Source organism: Brachyistius frenatus, unplaced genomic scaffold (genome assembly GCF_029030835.1).
Source record: "Brachyistius frenatus isolate BFR_SWC_R1_liver_20210118 unplaced genomic scaffold, ASM2903083v1 Contig_332, whole genome shotgun sequence".
NCBI lineage: Eukaryota > Metazoa > Chordata > Actinopteri > Embiotocidae > Brachyistius > Brachyistius frenatus.
In genome coordinates this window covers 207,775-226,545 of record NW_027210931.1, presented here as the reverse complement: position 1 = coordinate 226,545, position 18,771 = coordinate 207,775, and the positions used below count along the sequence as shown (strand labels likewise).

At 42.1% G+C, this 18,771-nt stretch overlaps 1 protein-coding gene across 10 annotated transcripts in view; it reads left to right on the top strand.

The window, feature by feature from the left end:
* eya4 (EYA transcriptional coactivator and phosphatase 4) overlaps positions 1 to 18,771 on the top strand; it is a 46,192-nt gene that overhangs the window by 10,403 nt on the left and 17,018 nt on the right. For 4 of the 10 annotated variants that reach the window (XR_011312181.1, XM_069723502.1, XM_069723497.1 and 1 more), the window contains exons 3-6: positions 11,573 to 11,622; positions 14,322 to 14,443; positions 17,701 to 17,784; positions 18,479 to 18,556. Coding sequence is in view for 9 of the 10 variants with exons in the window: in XM_069723502.1 (XP_069579603.1) it covers positions 11,573 to 11,622; positions 14,322 to 14,443; positions 17,701 to 17,784; positions 18,479 to 18,556 (334 nt within the window). In the remaining variant the exon portion in view is untranslated. Of the gene's footprint in view, positions 1 to 7,904; positions 8,314 to 11,572; positions 11,623 to 14,321; positions 14,444 to 17,700; positions 17,785 to 18,478; positions 18,557 to 18,771 lie in introns of those variants that run through there. The other 6 variants (XM_069723505.1, XM_069723500.1, XM_069723504.1 and 3 more) reach the window with 3 other exon arrangements.

Genomic DNA, 18,771 nt, shown 5'->3' with positions numbered 1-18,771 from the left:
GTATTTGCATTTGTGCTTCGTAAATGAAGGATTCAAGGATTATCAAAATTGATCTCTCGCCACTTTTGTAGATGACCTCCCAAATTTGAATATTTAAAAATATTTTTTACATGGATGCACTTTTGGACTGCCTTTAAAGAGATTATTGCACATTATTTGTTTTTAAGCAGGGGCAATCAATACAAAAATTATCATCGTGGCAGAAGAGTCAAATCTATTCATACATTATTAGCATCTTGCAGGTGGAACAGTGGGTGGGTGGGTTGAAAGCTAACACTTAGTAGCATGCAGAGGCTTTACAGCATCCCTGACAACATTTAAAATGTATTTTCAGTTTGTGCTAGATTTATTTCTAGATTTAAGATTTTATCTATAAAAGCATCTGACCGTGTTTGAACTGGGTCTATGCAGCGTTGATGTCCATAGAGACACATTTTTACACTCCCGTGTCCTTGATTCTTTTTGTCTGTCTGCGTGTCCCTCCTTCTCTTTCCCCGCCGGCCTGCCCGCCTCTTCGTCTCTCCCTGTGTCTCTCTGGCTAGAGTGATGATTCAGGGCCTATTGTGAAGTCGGCAATCCGATACAGAGCCAGCCCAAGAGCGAGGGTGGGGAGGTGGAGAGGTGGGGAGGTGAGGGGGTGGAGGTTGATGGAGGGAGGGATAGGGAGCGCACAGGGGGATGAGAAACAGGAGGGATTATGGGTGTTCTCATAGCCATGTCCGTGCTGTCTGCATGCCCGAGGTGCTTTGGCAGCCTTACCTGTCCTCTGCTTTACCTGTTGCTCTCATTCTCTCATTCGGCCTATAGTCTCTGTGTCTCTCCTGTCTTTGTCTCCCTTTATCTTTATTCTTTCTTTTTTTTCTCACACCCCCGAGCTCTTGACTGTCCCATTTTGGACTCTGTGCCCTTCCCTCCTTTTTTTTTTTTTTTTTCACACTTACATACATCCTCTTTCCCTTCAATCTGCCTTCCTTCTTTGCAGACATATGGTATTGCGAGTGATTTTATTAGGAAGACGATATGAAGTGTTTCACTGCCTGGTATGATGGAACAGCTTGTGACTTTTTGAGACATTCAACTCCTGTTCGCTCTCCTTGGTGCATAGGGCAGCAGTAACTTCTAATAATCGGCTGCATATTGAATCTGAGAGCAGATGGCGTGTGTGTGTGTGTGTGTGTGTGTGTGTGTGTGTGTGTGTGTGTGTGTGTGTGTGTGTGTGTGTGTGTGTGTGTGTGTGTGTGTGTGTGTGTGTGTGTGTGTGTGTGTGTGTGTGTGTGTGTGTGTGTGTGTGCGTGAGACCATACCTTTCTCTCTGCTGAATGTCTCTCCTTGTGTCTTTTTTTTAAGGATATCTACCTTATGTTGTACCTCTCTCATGCACACACGCTGTGATGTCATGAGCAGCATTATTTAACAGGCAGCTGGGAGGCCATTCATCATTTAATTAAAAGCGTCTGAAAGGGATCTGAGGTCTAATGAGATTAGCTTTAATTATTGATGCTGCTGCTGCTGCCACCACAGACATGCACTTACACACACAGGCTCACACACAGGCACGCACACACACACACACACACACACACACACACACACACACACACACACACACACACACACACACACACACACACACACACACACTGTAGTTATGACCATCGTGAACATTCAGACTCTGCTAGAATTAAATTCTCAGTCTTAACACACAAACACTTGCGTGTGCATTTTTCACTTTTCCCTTCTTTGCTCTCTTGCCTGATCTGTTTCCAGACACACACACACACACATCTCATTGATTTCGCTTCAAGGTGGGATGCAAAGGTGCTCGGGGAGGGGGGGAGGGGTGAGAGGGAAAGGGGTGGAATCAGAGGGGGAAAGTTGCGGTATGGGGACCAAGCACGGGGTGCGGTAGCTGCGGTCGGGTTGGGGATTGGGGGGGAGGTGAGGGGGTTTACAGGAAGATGGTGTTCTGTTTCTTCATGTCTACAAGAGCTCTTACTGCTCCAGTCTACTCACTTTATCCCCCATTTTATCAAGTTCATACATATCAGTGGATTTGTTTTTGTAAAACCTGTCTGCTTGTTAAGCAGTGTTTTGCCCAAAAATCTCCTCTTAAAAATCATCTAAGTTGTAAATACGTTTATAATCTGAAGATATGATATTGTAAAAGTAGAATTTACAACACCAAGCTTGCTTGGCAGTTCTGTTGGTTTTTAATGGTCCATTCAACAAGTACTAGTTTGATGACTGTTTATTGTTGGTGCAGTTGATGCCAACACAGCTCAGAAAAGATGCTAAATCTAACTGCGAAAACTTGTCAACATTTTTGAAAAATTCTGTTTTCCCCCCTATTTTACCAGAAGTAGATGGAACAGTCTTATTTTACACGTTGCAACAATATCATATATATTCTTATTTATGGTTGCACCAAAGTATCTGAACTGAGCATTAACTTATACTATTGTTAACAAACGGGTATAATTTCAGAATGAGGACATACTTGAAATATTATACTTCACAGCTTCTACTTGAGTGACTAATCTGTGACTGCTCTCGGGATATGCAGCACGGAGCTGAGAGACAATGTTGACCCTGTAATAGAGTCATTTAGGTCTCCTGATTTTTAGTTAATTCATTAATAACTTTTTCTATAAAGTCCTAAGGGTGATTGTCATAGAATTTTTTTTTTGTTCAGCTGTTTATCAATTGAATATCTTATCACTACACTTACACATCCAGATCACTCTGCTATTATCTGCTCCAGTGTCTGACCTCAAAGATTGTTTCTTGAGAAAATTCATATTGAGTTGTTCTTGAGTGTGTTTCATGCCGCTGAGTAGAGTGATGGCCAAGGTGTGTGTGCGTGTGCAAGTGCGTGTGCATGTATATGTGTATCTGTGTGTATTGTGTGTGTGTGTGTGTGTGTGTGTGTGTGTGTGTGTGTGTGTGTGTGTGTGTGTGTGTGTGTGTGTGTGTGTGTGTGTGTGTGTGTGTGTGTGTGTGTGTGTGTGTGTGTGTGTGGGCGGGCCTGGTCAACCATGGACTGGTTTAGGTTTCCCCCAGTTGTTTTTTTAATCACTCTCATCAGATTAGCTGAGCAGGGGCAGTCGAGGCCAAACGCACAATTAACAGCGCAGAACCAGTACACACACACACACACACACACACACACACACACACACACACACACACACACACACACACACACACACACACACACACGCACACACATCCATCAATGACTTTTCATTTGTGTCCTTTGAGTAAAGCTGCATTAAATCGTGTGTGTGATCCCCTCACTCCCTGAGACAATGAGGAGCCAATTTAAATAGCAGCTATGAAGACCACCAGTACAGTGAGTATGATGAAGAGTAGCCTTAGTCACTGTTCTCCTCTGCTGCTCTTCCTCCACAAACATGTGGATTCACTGCAAGTTGATTCAATAAAAATAATCTTTGGGACGATTGGAGTTTGCTTTACCATAAATATGCAGATATTAAATAGTATAGTATTAAACTAAGCAAGAAATATGCAGGGTAGCAGCTCACAATTTATTTTCCAAAGTCTCAGCTTATTGTTGGAGCAGCTGGTAACAGCTCAGCCCAGATAAAAGATTGAGGCACCTGTTAATGGATTTATTTTACTTGCATTTCTAATATATTTCCTGTTTCAAATTTTCTGTTGTTTGACTAATTGAATTAGTTACTTCTGTATATTGTAATAATAATGCAGTTAAACACCTAAAACACATTCACTGTGGTCGGAGACGCTGTCCACATTCTGCTTTTGAGAATTGTTGGATAAAAAAAATATTAAAATTCATTTGGATGGTTGAAGATATTGTAAATCAATATTTTTTGGGATTGGGTTTTGAATGAACCAGATATTACAGACTAAATTCAGGTGTTTCCAAAGTTTTACTTTAGCTACACAATCTGTGTGTGACTTTACTTCTATTTTTTGTGTCTTTTAAATTGAAACTTTATGCAGTTCTTGGCAATGTTATGTGAGCATAGACAGGTGAAGAGAGGTACACCTCACCAGAGACACAGCAAGACACACAGCAAGAGGGAGAGCAAGAGCAAGAGGGAGAGAGGGAGATGTTTTGAGAGAGTCACTATTTCACCCAAACACCTCCTCCTCCTCCTCCTTTACCCTGCTCCACAGACTCACCCTGTTCTTTTCTTTCACTCCCTCACTTCTTTTTTTTTTTTTTTTTCTTTTATAGCTTCCTACTACACCTGAAAAAGGGGCATTTTTGGAGGCATAAAGAGAGGGATAGATTTACACCTCCCCAGGCTGAGGGGGGAACTTGAGGGGGTGAAGGAGGAGTGGATGAGGGAGGGTTGGAGGGAGGAGGCTCGGCACAATGTATTTTACATGAAAGGAAAGGGATAGAGTTACCACACCGATAACCACTCATACAAATGGGGAGAGCGGAGAGCTTTGAGCGGGGGACAGGTAAACGGGTGAGACTGTGTGTGTGTGTGTGTGTGTGTGTGTGTGTGTGTGTGTGTGTGTGTGTGTGTGTGTGTGTGTGTGTGTGTGTGTGTGTGTGTGCGCGCGCGAGAGAAAGAGAGAGAATGTGGAGGACAGATCGAGATGGAGCTTATGTTTGTGTGGTGAGTAACATCCTTCATGAGTGTGTTTTGTGGTCGACACACCAGCCCATGTCAGAGACAGGGATGGCTGAATGATCACATTGCACAGGTGTGTGTGTGTGTGTGTGTGTGTGTGTGTGTGTGTGTGTGTGTGTGTGTGTGTGTGTGTGTGTGTGTGTGTGTGTGTGTGTGTGTGTGTGTGTGTGTGTGTGTGTGTGTGTGTGTGTGTGTGTGTGTGTGTGTGTGTGCAAAGACTGTGTCTCTGTCTCTTTATGTATCCTCTTAGCTACATGTTGGGAAGTCGACACAACTAAAATTGTTCTTGTGTGTCTGCTCCTAACTTTTTTTTTTATTTATTTATTTTGTATCTAATACACTGGAAAGCACTTCTTCTTGAAGGTTAAGGAAGACTGATACCACTCTCATGTTTGTACCCTAGAAAGCAGCCAGCAGCCAGTTAGCTTAGCTTAGCACAACAACTGAATACTGCTGTTAAACCACAACTGCTTGTTTTTGAATTTAGTTTTACAGATTAAACAAATGAGATGCTTTAATTTGTGACGTTTAGGGGTGCTTGTGTGTGCATTTTAACTTTGAACAGAGCCTGGCTCATTGTTCCCCTCGGTTTCTGGTCTTTGTGCTAAACTTGGCCTTATCGTGCGTTGAGGCAGCGGGAAATCGGGTAAGTTCACATTTGGGAACATCTCACTTCTGAATCGAGAGCATTCACAAACAAGGAAACAAAGCAGCCTCCAGAAAATGTGCTCTGTTTCTGCAGAAATAGACAAATAGAATTCAGAAAAATGACAAACAGCCTCATCAGCATCCATAACTTAACACGGGAACTAAGAATTACATTAAATTCCTACACATTTTGATGTATTGCCGGTTTTTAACGTTTAACAGCTAATAAACTAAGCAAGTTTGACCATCTCATCTTGGAGCAAATACATTTCTTCCTTTCACCATAAATGCTGCTATGTCAAAATTAACTTTTTAATGTAAAGTACGAAGACAAATGCATTTTGTTGAGCTGAAATGAAAAAATATCAAAAAAGATCATGATGAAAATCTCACTTCAAACTAGCAGATAAAATAGATAAAGAGAAGCAGAGTCTGTCTCCATCTGTCTAAGTGTCTGCAGGGAAGATAAACTGCTGTTGTTCCACTTAAGAACAAAGTTATTCTCGAGGGTCTCTTAAAGGGGAGCGAGACGCCTCCTTCAAACACTTTTAAAACGGTCCTAAGTCAACAAAAACCAAAGCCGAGTCCTGCTATTTAGCTGTATTCATACACTACCCTCTTCCTTTGCTCAGTTCACTGCTCTGATGTGCCCACGCCACTCAACTGTTTTGTTGTTTTTTCTATCTGTTTTTTTGCGCGTGTATTTCATGAGGCATGTTTTGGGACGCCTCCCCTGCTCCCTTCTCCCCTTGCTGTGAAAATATTTCATCGGGGATGTTTTTGGACGACCCCCTCCTGGTGGGGTCTTGCCTGGCTAATAATAAAGTGCTTGAGTTGTCAAGCACTTCGGCAACACCCTAATCTGTTCTGACAGCTAGTCCACATAAACTCCCAAACGTCCAGCACGCACGCACACGAATGCATGTCGGCATCCACGTATAACACACTTTCAACAGACACTTGCCCTGATGTATGCATGCAGGTCTACAGACAGTCTATCAATCAGGGTGTTTATTGGGGTATGGGATAAAGACTGGGACAGGGCTGCATGCTGTCTCCATGGTGACCGAGCTAAAGGTGGCTGGTGCGCAGTTGGAGACAGTGGCCCTGTTCCAAATTGGTCTCTAGGCCTGTATACATTTGGTATCAGCTATTTTCTGTTGCCTCGTACATGTACAGTAACGTTTATAGTGCTCTGGAAGTTGTTAAAGGATCAGTTCACCCAACTTAAAAATCTCACTCATTATAGCCATATCTAGCCAACCAGATATTTACCACGTCAGTTTTTAGATCTTCGCTGTGAAGTATATTTCTGCAGCCCTACCAGGGTACTACAGGGGTTAATCTTTGAACAATAAATAAAATAGCATATTTTATGATGATATATGTTAATAAACAACATCGTGACTCATATTTCCCTTTGACTAGATTATATGTAACTAAGTTTTGGTTGAGTTGACACATGGCAGTTGGAACAAATTTCAGACACGAACATCTCAAAACCCAGCTGAATAAAACCAAAAATAAATGGCTTGATGCCACTATGGATAACTGAAAATTTGGTATTAAATGTGTGTGAACTGGCCCTTTAAAATGTCATGAGTGATTACGTTATAGTAAAGTTTTGGTGAAGAAGAGTCTGAAATCAGCACTGACCTGGCTTAAGTGTACGAATGTGTCATCTGTCGCTGGTGTGTTTTTGACTCCTGCTGTGCTTGCGAGTGTGTGTTTGAGTGTGTGGCTCCCCTGATACAGTAACACCTTAATGGGCACAGTGAAAGAGTGCCATCTTCAGACTGAGGCGGCCGGGCGGAGATTTTGTGTGTTCGTGTATATATGTGTGTGTGTGTGTGTGTGTGTGTGTGTGTGTGTGTGTGTGTGTGTGTGTGTGTGTGTGTGTGTGTGTGTGTGTGTGTGTGTGTGTGTGTGTGTGTGTGTGTGTGTGTGTGTGTGCAAGTCCACCTCGTTGATATTACTCTCCCAGCCATCCCTCCAGCTCAGCTACACTTCACGTATGACACACATGTGCAGCTCGTGTGGTTCCAATTAACACAGATTGAGTGTGTGTGTGCTCAGGTGTACATGTGAGGCTCTGTGCTGTGCGGGTGAGATAGGGGCAAGTATGTGTGTGAGAGAGGGGGTCAACTGCATGGTGTGAAGTTTACAGTCCTGCCTGTACTTTCCACTGCACAGCAAGACGTTGACTTCCCATCTACACCATGTCTCCATTCACCATCGTAGCTTTATGGAAGTGATCACGGACGAGCTGCCATAAGCAGGATTTAAGAGACACATTTTGGTGTTTTTGATTTTAGGGGCTCAGACTTATCTTGGTTAGTATGTTTTACATGTGAAATTCTCAATTTGATCTTAATACACAATTTAGTTGTGCAATTAAGTTTGTGTCTATATTAGAAATGGACCTACACACACAAATTATATCGTACATTTAAAAAGTTCTTTGGCTTTAAATGTAAGCTTGTGTGAGTCTGTAATGAGTGACAGCTGAGAGAGAGAGAGAGAGAGAGAGAGAGAGAGAGAGAGAGAGAGAGAGAGAGAGAGAGAGAGAGGAGGAGGAGGAGGAAGAGGAAGAGAGGAGAAGAGAAAAAGAGGGGGAGGAGGCAGTGGAGGAGGGAAACAGGACGAGTGAAATGTTCCCCATTACTGGAGTCGAGGAAGACAGGAGCTGTGCATGGATTGACATTAGAAACAGAGCGTAGGAGAAAAGCTCAGTCTGATATGCAGCCTCTCCTTTTTTTTTTTCTCCCCCCCCATTCAGAGTGAAAGAGAGAGACACAAAGAGAAAGACAAATAGAATTACATTTTCTTCCCTGGAGGAAAAACATTGACACCTGGAGTACAAAGTGAGAGGCAGGTAGACGGAGACGAGTGGTGTCCGAGGAGCGTGTGTGTTTCTGTTTGTGCGAGAGAGAGTAGCGAGCCTGCGTCCGAGGGGGAGCTGGTGGATCGTACGGCTCTGTAATGCTTTGTGGAAGTAAAGGACTGTTTACTGACCTGATTACACCCTGAGGTAAGAGTGGATCTCCAAGTCTGTGTGTTTCATGTTCACATCAGTAATTGTTTTTTTTAACAGGCAGCCGGAGTGTATTAATTGCCGTTTGTGCACATTTCTGAATGAATAAATGTTGCTTTTAGTAAAATTACTACTTAATATTTGATTTAACATAAGTTTAGGCTGAACTAAACTGCAATATTCAGAGCATCAAAAAATATTTTGATAGCGCTGTTGCAAATGTTACTTAAATGATTAAACACTTTACATTTCAAACCAGCTTTACATTAAATGAAAGAATGTATTTTTCTTCATGCTTTTAATTTAACATAAATGGAGGTTTTGTTTTTGACAGTATTTTTGAACCATCATTATCAGAGATAATCTTAGATATTCGGCCACGTTATGTACGTTTGCAACATTTTAGGTTGATCTAGGAGTATGGGAAGGAGTCTCTCTCATCTGTTGTCTTTTTTTTTTCTCTCTCTCTCACTTGGCTACAATTCACGATTCATATTACCAACCACTTAAAATTATGGCGAATTTGTTAAAATATAATATGAGCAGGACAGTATTTTAATAAAGTTTTTTACGTTTATGTCATAAATTAAAAATATTCTTCTCAGTCGAAGTCATCATGTACCCAATTGTGTGCGTGTGTGTGTGTGCCTATGTGTGTCAGTGTGTACAACTCTATGCATGGTATCGGATGTCCCATCGCAAATGGGTTGGGTTATTACCAGAAACACATAGCGCTATTCTTCTTCCTCGCTCCCTCTTTTTCCTTCTTTTTCTTTTCCTGCACAGGTTTGTTTTTTTTCTACTAGTTTGCCAAAAACAATATCACAACCTTTTTCAAGTACCTTTCATGTCAAATTTTAGATTCTCGAGTGAGCTTTTTAAAAGACCAAACAAAAATAAATAAAACAAGGAAACAAGTAAGACCAGAACCAGGGCTGCTTCTGCTTATTTCTGACTCGCGCTCCCTTATTACTGCCTTTTCGGATCAAATTTGACCTCACATTATTATTACATTCATTAGATGATCATTATCATTAGCAGGTAACAAGACAAACATTGCAGTGTATAATTCCCTTAAATAAACCATTGTTATTAGTACTAATTACCTGTGGTACCTGTATATATCCCTCAGGGAGTCCCCGGGCTTGGTAGGTAGTGTTCTAGACCGGTCACCTGGCCAACCAGGTCAAAGGTCACCTATTTAGATGGATCAGGTAACACAAATGGGTTCTTCAGGCATTGTGGGCACCGACGACTGCGCTTAGATGCGCTTCGTTTTATTGTCCGGGATGATATTCGGTTTGTTTTTCTGAAAGACACAAAAAGGAGGAAGGCGAGCACTGAATATCTGAATGTGGACTTAGTGAGCACGGAGTATCTTAAATATTGCAAGAGAGGTTATCATCAGTAGTGTCATTTTATCGTGTCTCGATCAGATCATAGATATTGTGGGCTGTCAAAAAAAGGTCCCTAAATGAAATGAAACGAGTGGAAAAAACGGAAAATAAAAATAAAAAATAAAACGGATATAGGTTGTTGTTTTATATCTGAAACAAGTTTCTCAGATAGGAGAAGATAAAAGTGTTGGGATGTTGAGAGGTGACAGACTCGGGCATCGGTTGACATCGTCTGAAAGTGAGCACGGATTGAAACACAATGATAAAAGCTTTTCAGGATCAAAGCCTGCGTGTGCTTGTGTTTTCACAGATCATGTTGAGACAGAAACAGCCAGCCTTGTGTATTTCCTAGTGTGTGTACGTGCACATGCGGGCTGCGTGTACGGCCTGCGTGTGCGTTGCATGTGGATTGCCGTTTCTCATGGCCACGCTGATGATGTCGTGACTGACAGCCTTGTTAAATTTCAGTAAAGCATGAAACGTGACATGAAAGTGGCTTGTGTGTGTGTATGCGTGTGTGTAAAGCGATCCATACGAGGGCACTGGCTAACCTTTGAACCCGGTCTTAAACAGCTAAGTGCTGCTTCTTATTCGCTCTCATGAGGATCCTCTAATCAGAGCCATAACACCACGACGCAGTCATCTGCACACGCGCACGCACACACACACACACACACACACACACACACAAAGTCTTATTTTCCACATACCTGGAGTTTAGTATCTGCTAAGCCAAGCACTTTCTCTATATACTTACCTGTGATTGCGATAATGTGCAAATGACTTGAATATATGCTGCCTGGGTGAATTTCGCTGTGTGTGTTTGTATGTGCATTTCCATGTGGGAGTGTGTGTGTGTGTGTGTGTGTGTGTGTGTGTGTGTGTGTGTGTGTGTGTGTGTGTGTGTGTGTGTGTGTGTGTGTGTGTGTGTGTGTGTGTGTGTCTGGCACCCCACACGTGCCCTACACCTCACCAGTGTGTTGACACAGTGATTATGGGGCAGCTGGTACACATTGGCCCTCGCTCCGCCCTGCATTTACTGTTCTAATTAGTTCCTGTTTCAAATAAGAGAGAGGAATTTTAATAGAGAAGCACTGCCGTCTAGCCCCGCATACCCTCACACGCAGCAACGCGCACAGACCCAGCCTGTGTGTGAGTGTTGGGAGTGTAGGCTGCGGTGGAAAGGTACCGAGGCTGAAGTGTGTTTTCTTCAGTCTTTTTTTCCCCCCCTTGCTTCAGTCATGAAGTCCAGAGTTCAATGATTGACATGACTGAATGTCTCGGTAACGCCCCCAAAGTCGAGGCTCAATTTAGTGTCTACAGTGAACTGTTTAACGGCGAAGAGTGAGCCCTGTGCTGTGACCTAACATGACCCACCCCGTAACCTTTTAACTCTTGAAGGGTTGAGAGCTGGGGCTCAAGCTCAGGATGGTGCAGGGTCACGGGTGAACAAGGGAAAGTTAATATGTGTCACTCAGAGTCCAGTTAGCACTCCTGTCACGGCGGCAGCTACAACTACTCACACCGGGTCTTGATTTATTATGATTTTTGCGTTTTAGTCAGAAAGTTTAAAGTCAGATTCAACATGTTGCAATTTACTGTTTACGCTGAGGTAATTTAAGGTCAGATTTGGGTTTTAGCCCTAATTGGAGGAATTTTCTCTTCGTTTCTTGGGAGTTGTTGTCGGTAGAAATGTTGTTCTTCACAACAGTCCGTGATACTAATATAATCTGTCTGATTCATAAACACTGGTTTATGAGGCTGGTTTATGACACAGTAAACACTTCTTATGAACTGTATGCATGTAATGTAATGTGTGCGGGTTTAGTAACATTTTCTTACCTCTGGTTTCTCTGCAGGTGAAGAAACCACACAGTGAGTCTCATGTTCCAGACCCTTCAGACGCCAGGTACGCTCATATGTGACGTCTGTTTGCAGAATAAACCAAACAAAATTAGGTTTTTCAAAAGTCTGCATGTGTGTGTGTGTGTGTGTGTGTGTGTGTGTGTGTGTGTGTGTGTGTGTGTGTGTGTGTGTGTGTGTGTGTGTGTGTGTGTGTGTGTGTGTGTGTGTGTGTGTGTGTGTGTGTTGGTATAAAGTTATGCGCGTGTCCTAGTTTGCTGGTCATGGTGCAGAGAGGTGAGGTTTCACTGCAGTTGCGAGCTATGATGAGGTCATCAACACTTCCCCAAGACCTCAGTGTCCGAACACACACACACACACACACACACACACACACACACACACACACACACACACACACACACACACACACACACACACACACACACACACACACACACACACACACACACACACACAGGAAAAGATATACTGATTCAATCGAACGGACAAGCAAAGGGAGCATGTTGTACACAGTAATTTATTTAAGGCTGAAACTGTTGGCCAATTAATCGATAAGTCAGCCAACAGAAAAATAATACGCAGCTATATTTTTGTTATTTTTAAGCAAAGTCTTAAAAAAATATCAAATATTCTCTTGTTCCAGCTTCTCAGATGAGAGGATTTGGTGTCTTTATTTGTCATTTATAAACTCTTTAAATAAATATATATATATATTTATACATGTTTTGGCCTCTTTTGGGTGGACAACAAGACATATAAAGATGTCACCATATATATTTTTTCACAAATCATACTAAAAAAAAATAGCTGATTAATCTATAATGAAAAGTCTTTAGTCTCAGGCCTAAATCTATTAATTTAACATAACACTCTGGACACGGTACATCTAAGTAATATGCAGCATATTTTTTCAGTGACCAGACATAATGTGAAAACCAGAAAAGAGTTTATGAAACACCAACTCCTGCCATCGCCTCCCGAGAGGAGCAAAACGGAGGGAAAAGAGAAAAAAAAAAAAAAAGGAGGGGAGACAGAATCATTTCCTGCTGTTGAAAGACAAAAGAAAAGGATGGATGAAGAGTTTTAAGCACAGAAGAGCGAGTAAGAAGCGAAAAAAGCAACACAATCAGTGAAAGTTCTTCACTTTAGCCACATACAAGGGCTACACATAAGGCTTTTGATCGAAGGTCGGGCTTGGTTCAGTGGCTTGTCTTCAATAAAGGATTGTTGATGTTAAAACGGTGATCAGTGTTTTCATTCCAAAATGTGCAGGAGAGCAGAAGGACTGTTTAGCTGTAAATACAGAGTTGATTTAGAGAGCACTTATCTTTCGTACATTCTCCGTTTTGCACCCTTCAGCCGGGTCTTTCTTGTCTGTTGAAAGATATACGTTTATACCTGTCAGTCTGACTGTGGTTTGCAGTCATGTGTGGCGACGCTATCGGTCCATAGCATGATGTAAACTGCTTCCAGGCCGCCGCGCAGATGTACAACTCTCTTTCTTTTGCTCCGCACACGCCGAAGAGCAGCCCGCATTTGTTTAATTCTCCTTCCGTCTCTGTCATTTCTCACTTTGATGTCTCACACAAGAGCACTAGTGTGACCAACCTGCGGGCAGCATGATCTGGGACTCTCTCTCTCACACACACGCGCACGACGCACACACCCACACACACACGCACACGCACACGCACACACACACACACACACACACACACACACACACACACACACACACACACACACACACACACACACACACACACACACACACACACACACACACACACACACACACATTTGTATGAGGTACTGTCCTTATACCATGCCAAAGGACATATCAAGTTGTGGGTTTGTGGCTGTGATGAAGAGTCGTAACCGAGTGTTTTATGTTGGTTTTCTTATAGCGTGCATGCATGAAAATTGTATTAAAACACTTACACCCGTCACTGGGGTTATGGACCCGAGAGAGAGTCCTTGTTGCAACGGTAACAGCAAATATGGATTAAAATAAACAATGAACGCTGATATACGAACGGCCGGCTTTTATCCCACCATAAAGATGATGCATCATTGTCTTATTCTTGTCTTACTTACATCCACCTCTAACCATCCACACACACACTCACACTCGAGAGCGCACGCAATCACAGACACACACAGACACACACACACACAGACACACACAGACACACACACACAGACACACACACACACACACACACACACACACACACACACACACACACACACACACACACACACACACACACACACACACACACACACACACACACACACACACACACACACACACTCTCACTTCACCATTACCACCTTGTGTTCGTTCCAGTCATGCATGTGGAACACATTGTAAAACTAAAGCATGCTGGCAGGCTGTGGGTTTGTATTGGAGCCCAGAACTGTATACACACATACACACACACAACCACTCTATAAAAAGGCCAGAAGGCCCACAGACAATGTCTAGCGCCTCTGAACACATGCTCATGTAAGCTAACTGGTGCTGAGAAGCATGAAGTTTATGACTCTGCATGTGTGTGTGTATTCCAGTGTGGATATACAGTATGTCACTGAATGTGTTCAGTGGGATCCTATTGTTATATATGGAAAAACTAGATTCCCAACAGTGAGAGCATATTGTTGTTGATCTCCTGTTCATTCAAAAAGTCGCAGTTCATCTCATTTTCTCCCTGCTCTTCCTCCCCCTCCTCTATTTAGGTCTATGGAAATGCAGGACCTAGCCAGTCCTCATAACCGTGTGGGAGGTGGAGATTCGACAGGCTCCAAGCTGGACAAGAACAACCTTGGCAGCCCGTCCATCACCACCAATGGAACAGGAGGTGAGAGGGCACAGCATGTTTGGTGCTGCGGTAATGAATGGGCAGTTTTGTCTATGGTAGAAAAGTTAGTTTTAGTCTTGAAAGTATAAACTTTACCTTCATTTTTGTAAGAGTGTCAAGATTTTAAGGCCAAATTATTTCTGTATTTTTTTATTTAATCATCAATAATAATCCCAAATGTTAAAAAGAAGAAGGTTCTGTTCAACTGCTTAATACAATTGTGCACATTCTACTTGAAAGGAATAAATTAAGAATTTGGAAAATATACCATTTCAGTTGTTTGCCAAGAATTGGATGAGAAAATTGATAACACTTTCCTGACATGAGAGGTATTCATTTTCTCATCTAACTCTCAGCAGGAAAGCGAATAAACACATTTGCCAAAATGTATTAAACAGTTCCTCTAAGTGCTATGTTGAATCATCGTGTTTTCATCTGAAAGGAGGAAAAGGGGTAAATTATCTCTTTGAAGTCAGAACAGCTGAATCGTTGTCTGCATTCTGCCACAGGCTGAAAACCAACCGTACACGTCTACATCTCAAAGCCACGTGCTGGAAGTTAAGGATTATTTCTTAAACACAGAAAGTATACAACGTTTTTGTTGTTTGTTTATGTCAAATGCTTTTCAAGTTTTTTTATGACATCTAAAGTTGAATAGAGTTTTAGGACACATATTGCAAATCGCTTTGGACAAAAGCCTTTGACAAATCCAAGGTGATGAAATCTACTGCAGAGTCGTCAGTCGGACAGATTTTCAACATGCGGAGATAAATACTTTTTGAGGAATTTATGGAGACGGAAGGAAACACGCACATGCAAACGCACGTATGCACACACCCACGCTGGTACAAGTGCTCCAGTAAACCACCAGAGAATGTGTGTAAACACGCGGCGAAGCACTTCTCTCCTCCGCTAACCGCTTGGCAAAAGTGTGCGTTGTGTATGCGGTGTGTGTGTGTGTGTGTGTGTGTGTGTGTGTGTGTGTGTGTGTGTGTGTGTGTGTGTGTGTGTGTGTGCGCGTGCGCGTGCGCGTGTGCGTGTGTGAGTGCAAGCCCAAAATCCCATTGGAAACTATTTCCTCTACAAGAGCATTAAAGCATCACTGCTCTCTTGGATGTCAACACCAGCGAGCCCTCTCCTCTCTTTTTCTTCCTCTTGTCTCACTCTTCTTCTCCTTTCTTTTGTTCTCTCTGATTGTCCTCTTTTTCTTCTGTCACCCTTGATCTCCCTCCCTCTCACTCTCTGTCCTCTGGAATAATTTTCGACAAGACAGTTTGCTGTAACAGCACTGGATGTAGTGCTTTTGTTGAGGCCAATCCTTTGATCTATCGCTGATTTAACTGGCAGTGGAAACCACTTTTAATAGTACTGTAATGGAAAAAGTGAGATGCTGCATTTTAGTCAACTTGCTGTGTCAACGGACACACAGTCACAGAAATAGCTGATCCCAGAGCGGACCAACAATAAATTCAAACCATATTAGAGACCATTAAATCATTTTTGATGAGCTCACAGTTAATGGTTTACGCAGACAGAGCCGGGACGACACACACAGCCAAAACAAACTACATACCCAACATTCCCCTTACCTGACATCAGCCAGCTCTCAGGCCCACGGGCCATCTCCATAGCAACTCATTTGTCTTCATTACAGCTTGTCCAGTGGGTTGCATTGCTCCCAGAGGGGATTAATGAGCTTGTCCTGAATTAAATGGAGTTCTCAGATGGTTGCTGATGATGAGTTTTAATCATGTTCAGAGAGAAGTGACTGAAAAACAACAAGTCGGATGGCGAGGTAGTTAACAGGTGTGCTCATCTTTTAAAAACTCTGATCATGTGGTGATAGATTAGCTGCTATATACAGGGACAGTTCAACATTTTGGGAAATATATTTATTTGCCCCAGCAGGAGTGGATGACAATATTAATCTCATAGCTGTCTGTCAAAGCAGGTGATATTTTCCTGTTTACAACAGGTAAGATCATATGATATTTTGCGGGTAGTTCTGCAATAACAAGATTCTTGATGATACGACGAGATACAAAAATGATCAAAAATTTCAAGAACCTACAATTGTAGCAAAATAAGTGTTTTATAAGTCGGCATAAATGTCATACTGTTACACTGTGTGATACGTTATGTTACATCAACAAATAGGAATATTGCCATATGAAATTTTATCTTATGATATTGAAAAATATACTGATAGTATCATGAGCAATACAATATAGTACACCTCTAGTAACATGATTTATTTAATGTGAAAGCGGTCACACAAGTAATCCTTGCCTGACTGCAGTTTGTGTCAACTCTGAAGCATTTTAGCGTTTTCCACCTTACTGTTGTGTTGTCATTGACTTCACATCAGGAGCTGTTTTCAGTAAAATTGCCCCATACTATACCTGCCTGGCACCAAACAGCAGACAGATAAAGTCATGTAACCAGATTGTGAACTTTGGTTCGGCACGTTGCTGCTAAAGTGGCTGATGTCTCCTTTTAACAAAGTTACAAAGCAGAGTGAAGAGGACAAAAACACAACAAATAAATGCTAGTGTTCCTCTTACCTGCTGAATTCGTGAACAGTCAACTGATTGCCAACACATTTTATCATTTTATTTCTATTAGGTCAAGGTTGTGTTTCCATCTTGTTTCCAGTGCCCCCAAGTGATTAGCAAAAGTCAGTTATTGCAGGTTAAAAAAAAACTTAGCATACATGCGGGCACTGTATATGTCCAAGGGTAACAAAATCAGCCTACCAGCAGCTCAAAAGCTCACTAAATAACATGCTCCATCTGTTTTGTTTAATGCATACAAAAACTTAAGTGTAAAAAAGCATGTTGTGGTTTATATGTGTATTTCTTGGTCCGGCAGAATGACTTCCTGTCGTCTCTTCTGGATGCCTGGCAACCTCATGGTGTTGATGTTTTAATTTCTGCGCTTTAGAGGTGCTGGGAGGTAGATGTTGTACTTTTGGGATAGATCTGTTAAACAAAGCAGACTATTTCCTGGCTCTAGCTTCATATTAACTATAGAGACACGAGAGACCTTTACAGTACCTTGGCAAGAAAGCACACACGCAAGAAAGTGAACAAACATATGTCCCAAAATGTTGAACTAATTGTTTAGAAACTCTATTTAATAATATAAATGTCTACTTTTCAATATAATCACTACCATGTCATCCCATATACTTGAGACCTGCATCTGGTTCTCAGTGCATCCTATCCTCATCACCTTCCCACCTTGCACCCCTATAGGTGAAAGCATGACCGTTCTAAACACGGCTGATTGGCTGTTGGGCTGCAGCAGCCCGCCCCCTGCCCCGGGCTCCAAGGACTATGGTACAGAGGTGCATGTGTGTGAATCCAAGACCAGAGTTCAAACAGTATTGCATTAAATGCAAAGGGGATGGCTTTTTAGAGTTTAAGCTGGTCGTTTTTTGTTGGTTTTTTTGTCCCGCCCGAATTGCTCTGATTGATTTTCATTTGCTGTGAAGTGTTCTCTGCTTTTTCAGATCCCATTGTGAATTCACCACAGCGTGTGTGGAGTTTTTAAATACTTGCAGGGTTCCCACCTGTCAAAACCTCCTGTAAAGTGTTCAATTTGATTAATTTGTTGGGGAAATCAGAAAATATCAAGAGAATTTTGCCAAAGGGTCACCTTGCATGGTTATAACTTTCAACTTAATCATTCCATTTTATAGTTTTCATACTTTTCCTGTGCTAAGGCATTTAAAAACCACAGAGGCATAAAACCTTAAGGTCATTTAAAAGCGATGAAATTTATCAGCAATTGCAATGGGAACCCTGCACACAAACATTTTGTTCTCATACTGGAACTGCATGGTAGTTGTCTGCTCTTAATCCAGTAAGGTTTTCTTTGTGTGTGTGTGTGTGTGTGTGTGTGTGTGTGTGTGTGTGTGTGTGTGTGTGTGTGTGTGTGTGTGTGTGTGTGTGTGTGTGTGTGTGTGTGTGTGTGTGATAGAATGTCCTTATTGGCTAACTTTAACGCTGATGCCTTTCCTGTCCTTTAAAGTGAAAACAGAGCCTATGAACAACAACGATACAGTCACTACGACAGGCGACACAGCACTGGACACATACGCAGGCTCAGGTAAAGCACACATTTGTGGACAGATATACACACAATTCTTTTTCTGGATAGTCACAGAAATTTACACTCAGTTCTACATTTTCTCACCAAAGTCAGACAAACACAATCATCCATTTCAGCTCAGCAGTGGCCCTGCTGAAAGCTTTAATCCACCAAAGTATTGCCTGTTCTTGGATTGCATCACCAAAGGCTGGCAGAGGGATGAGGCAGAGAGA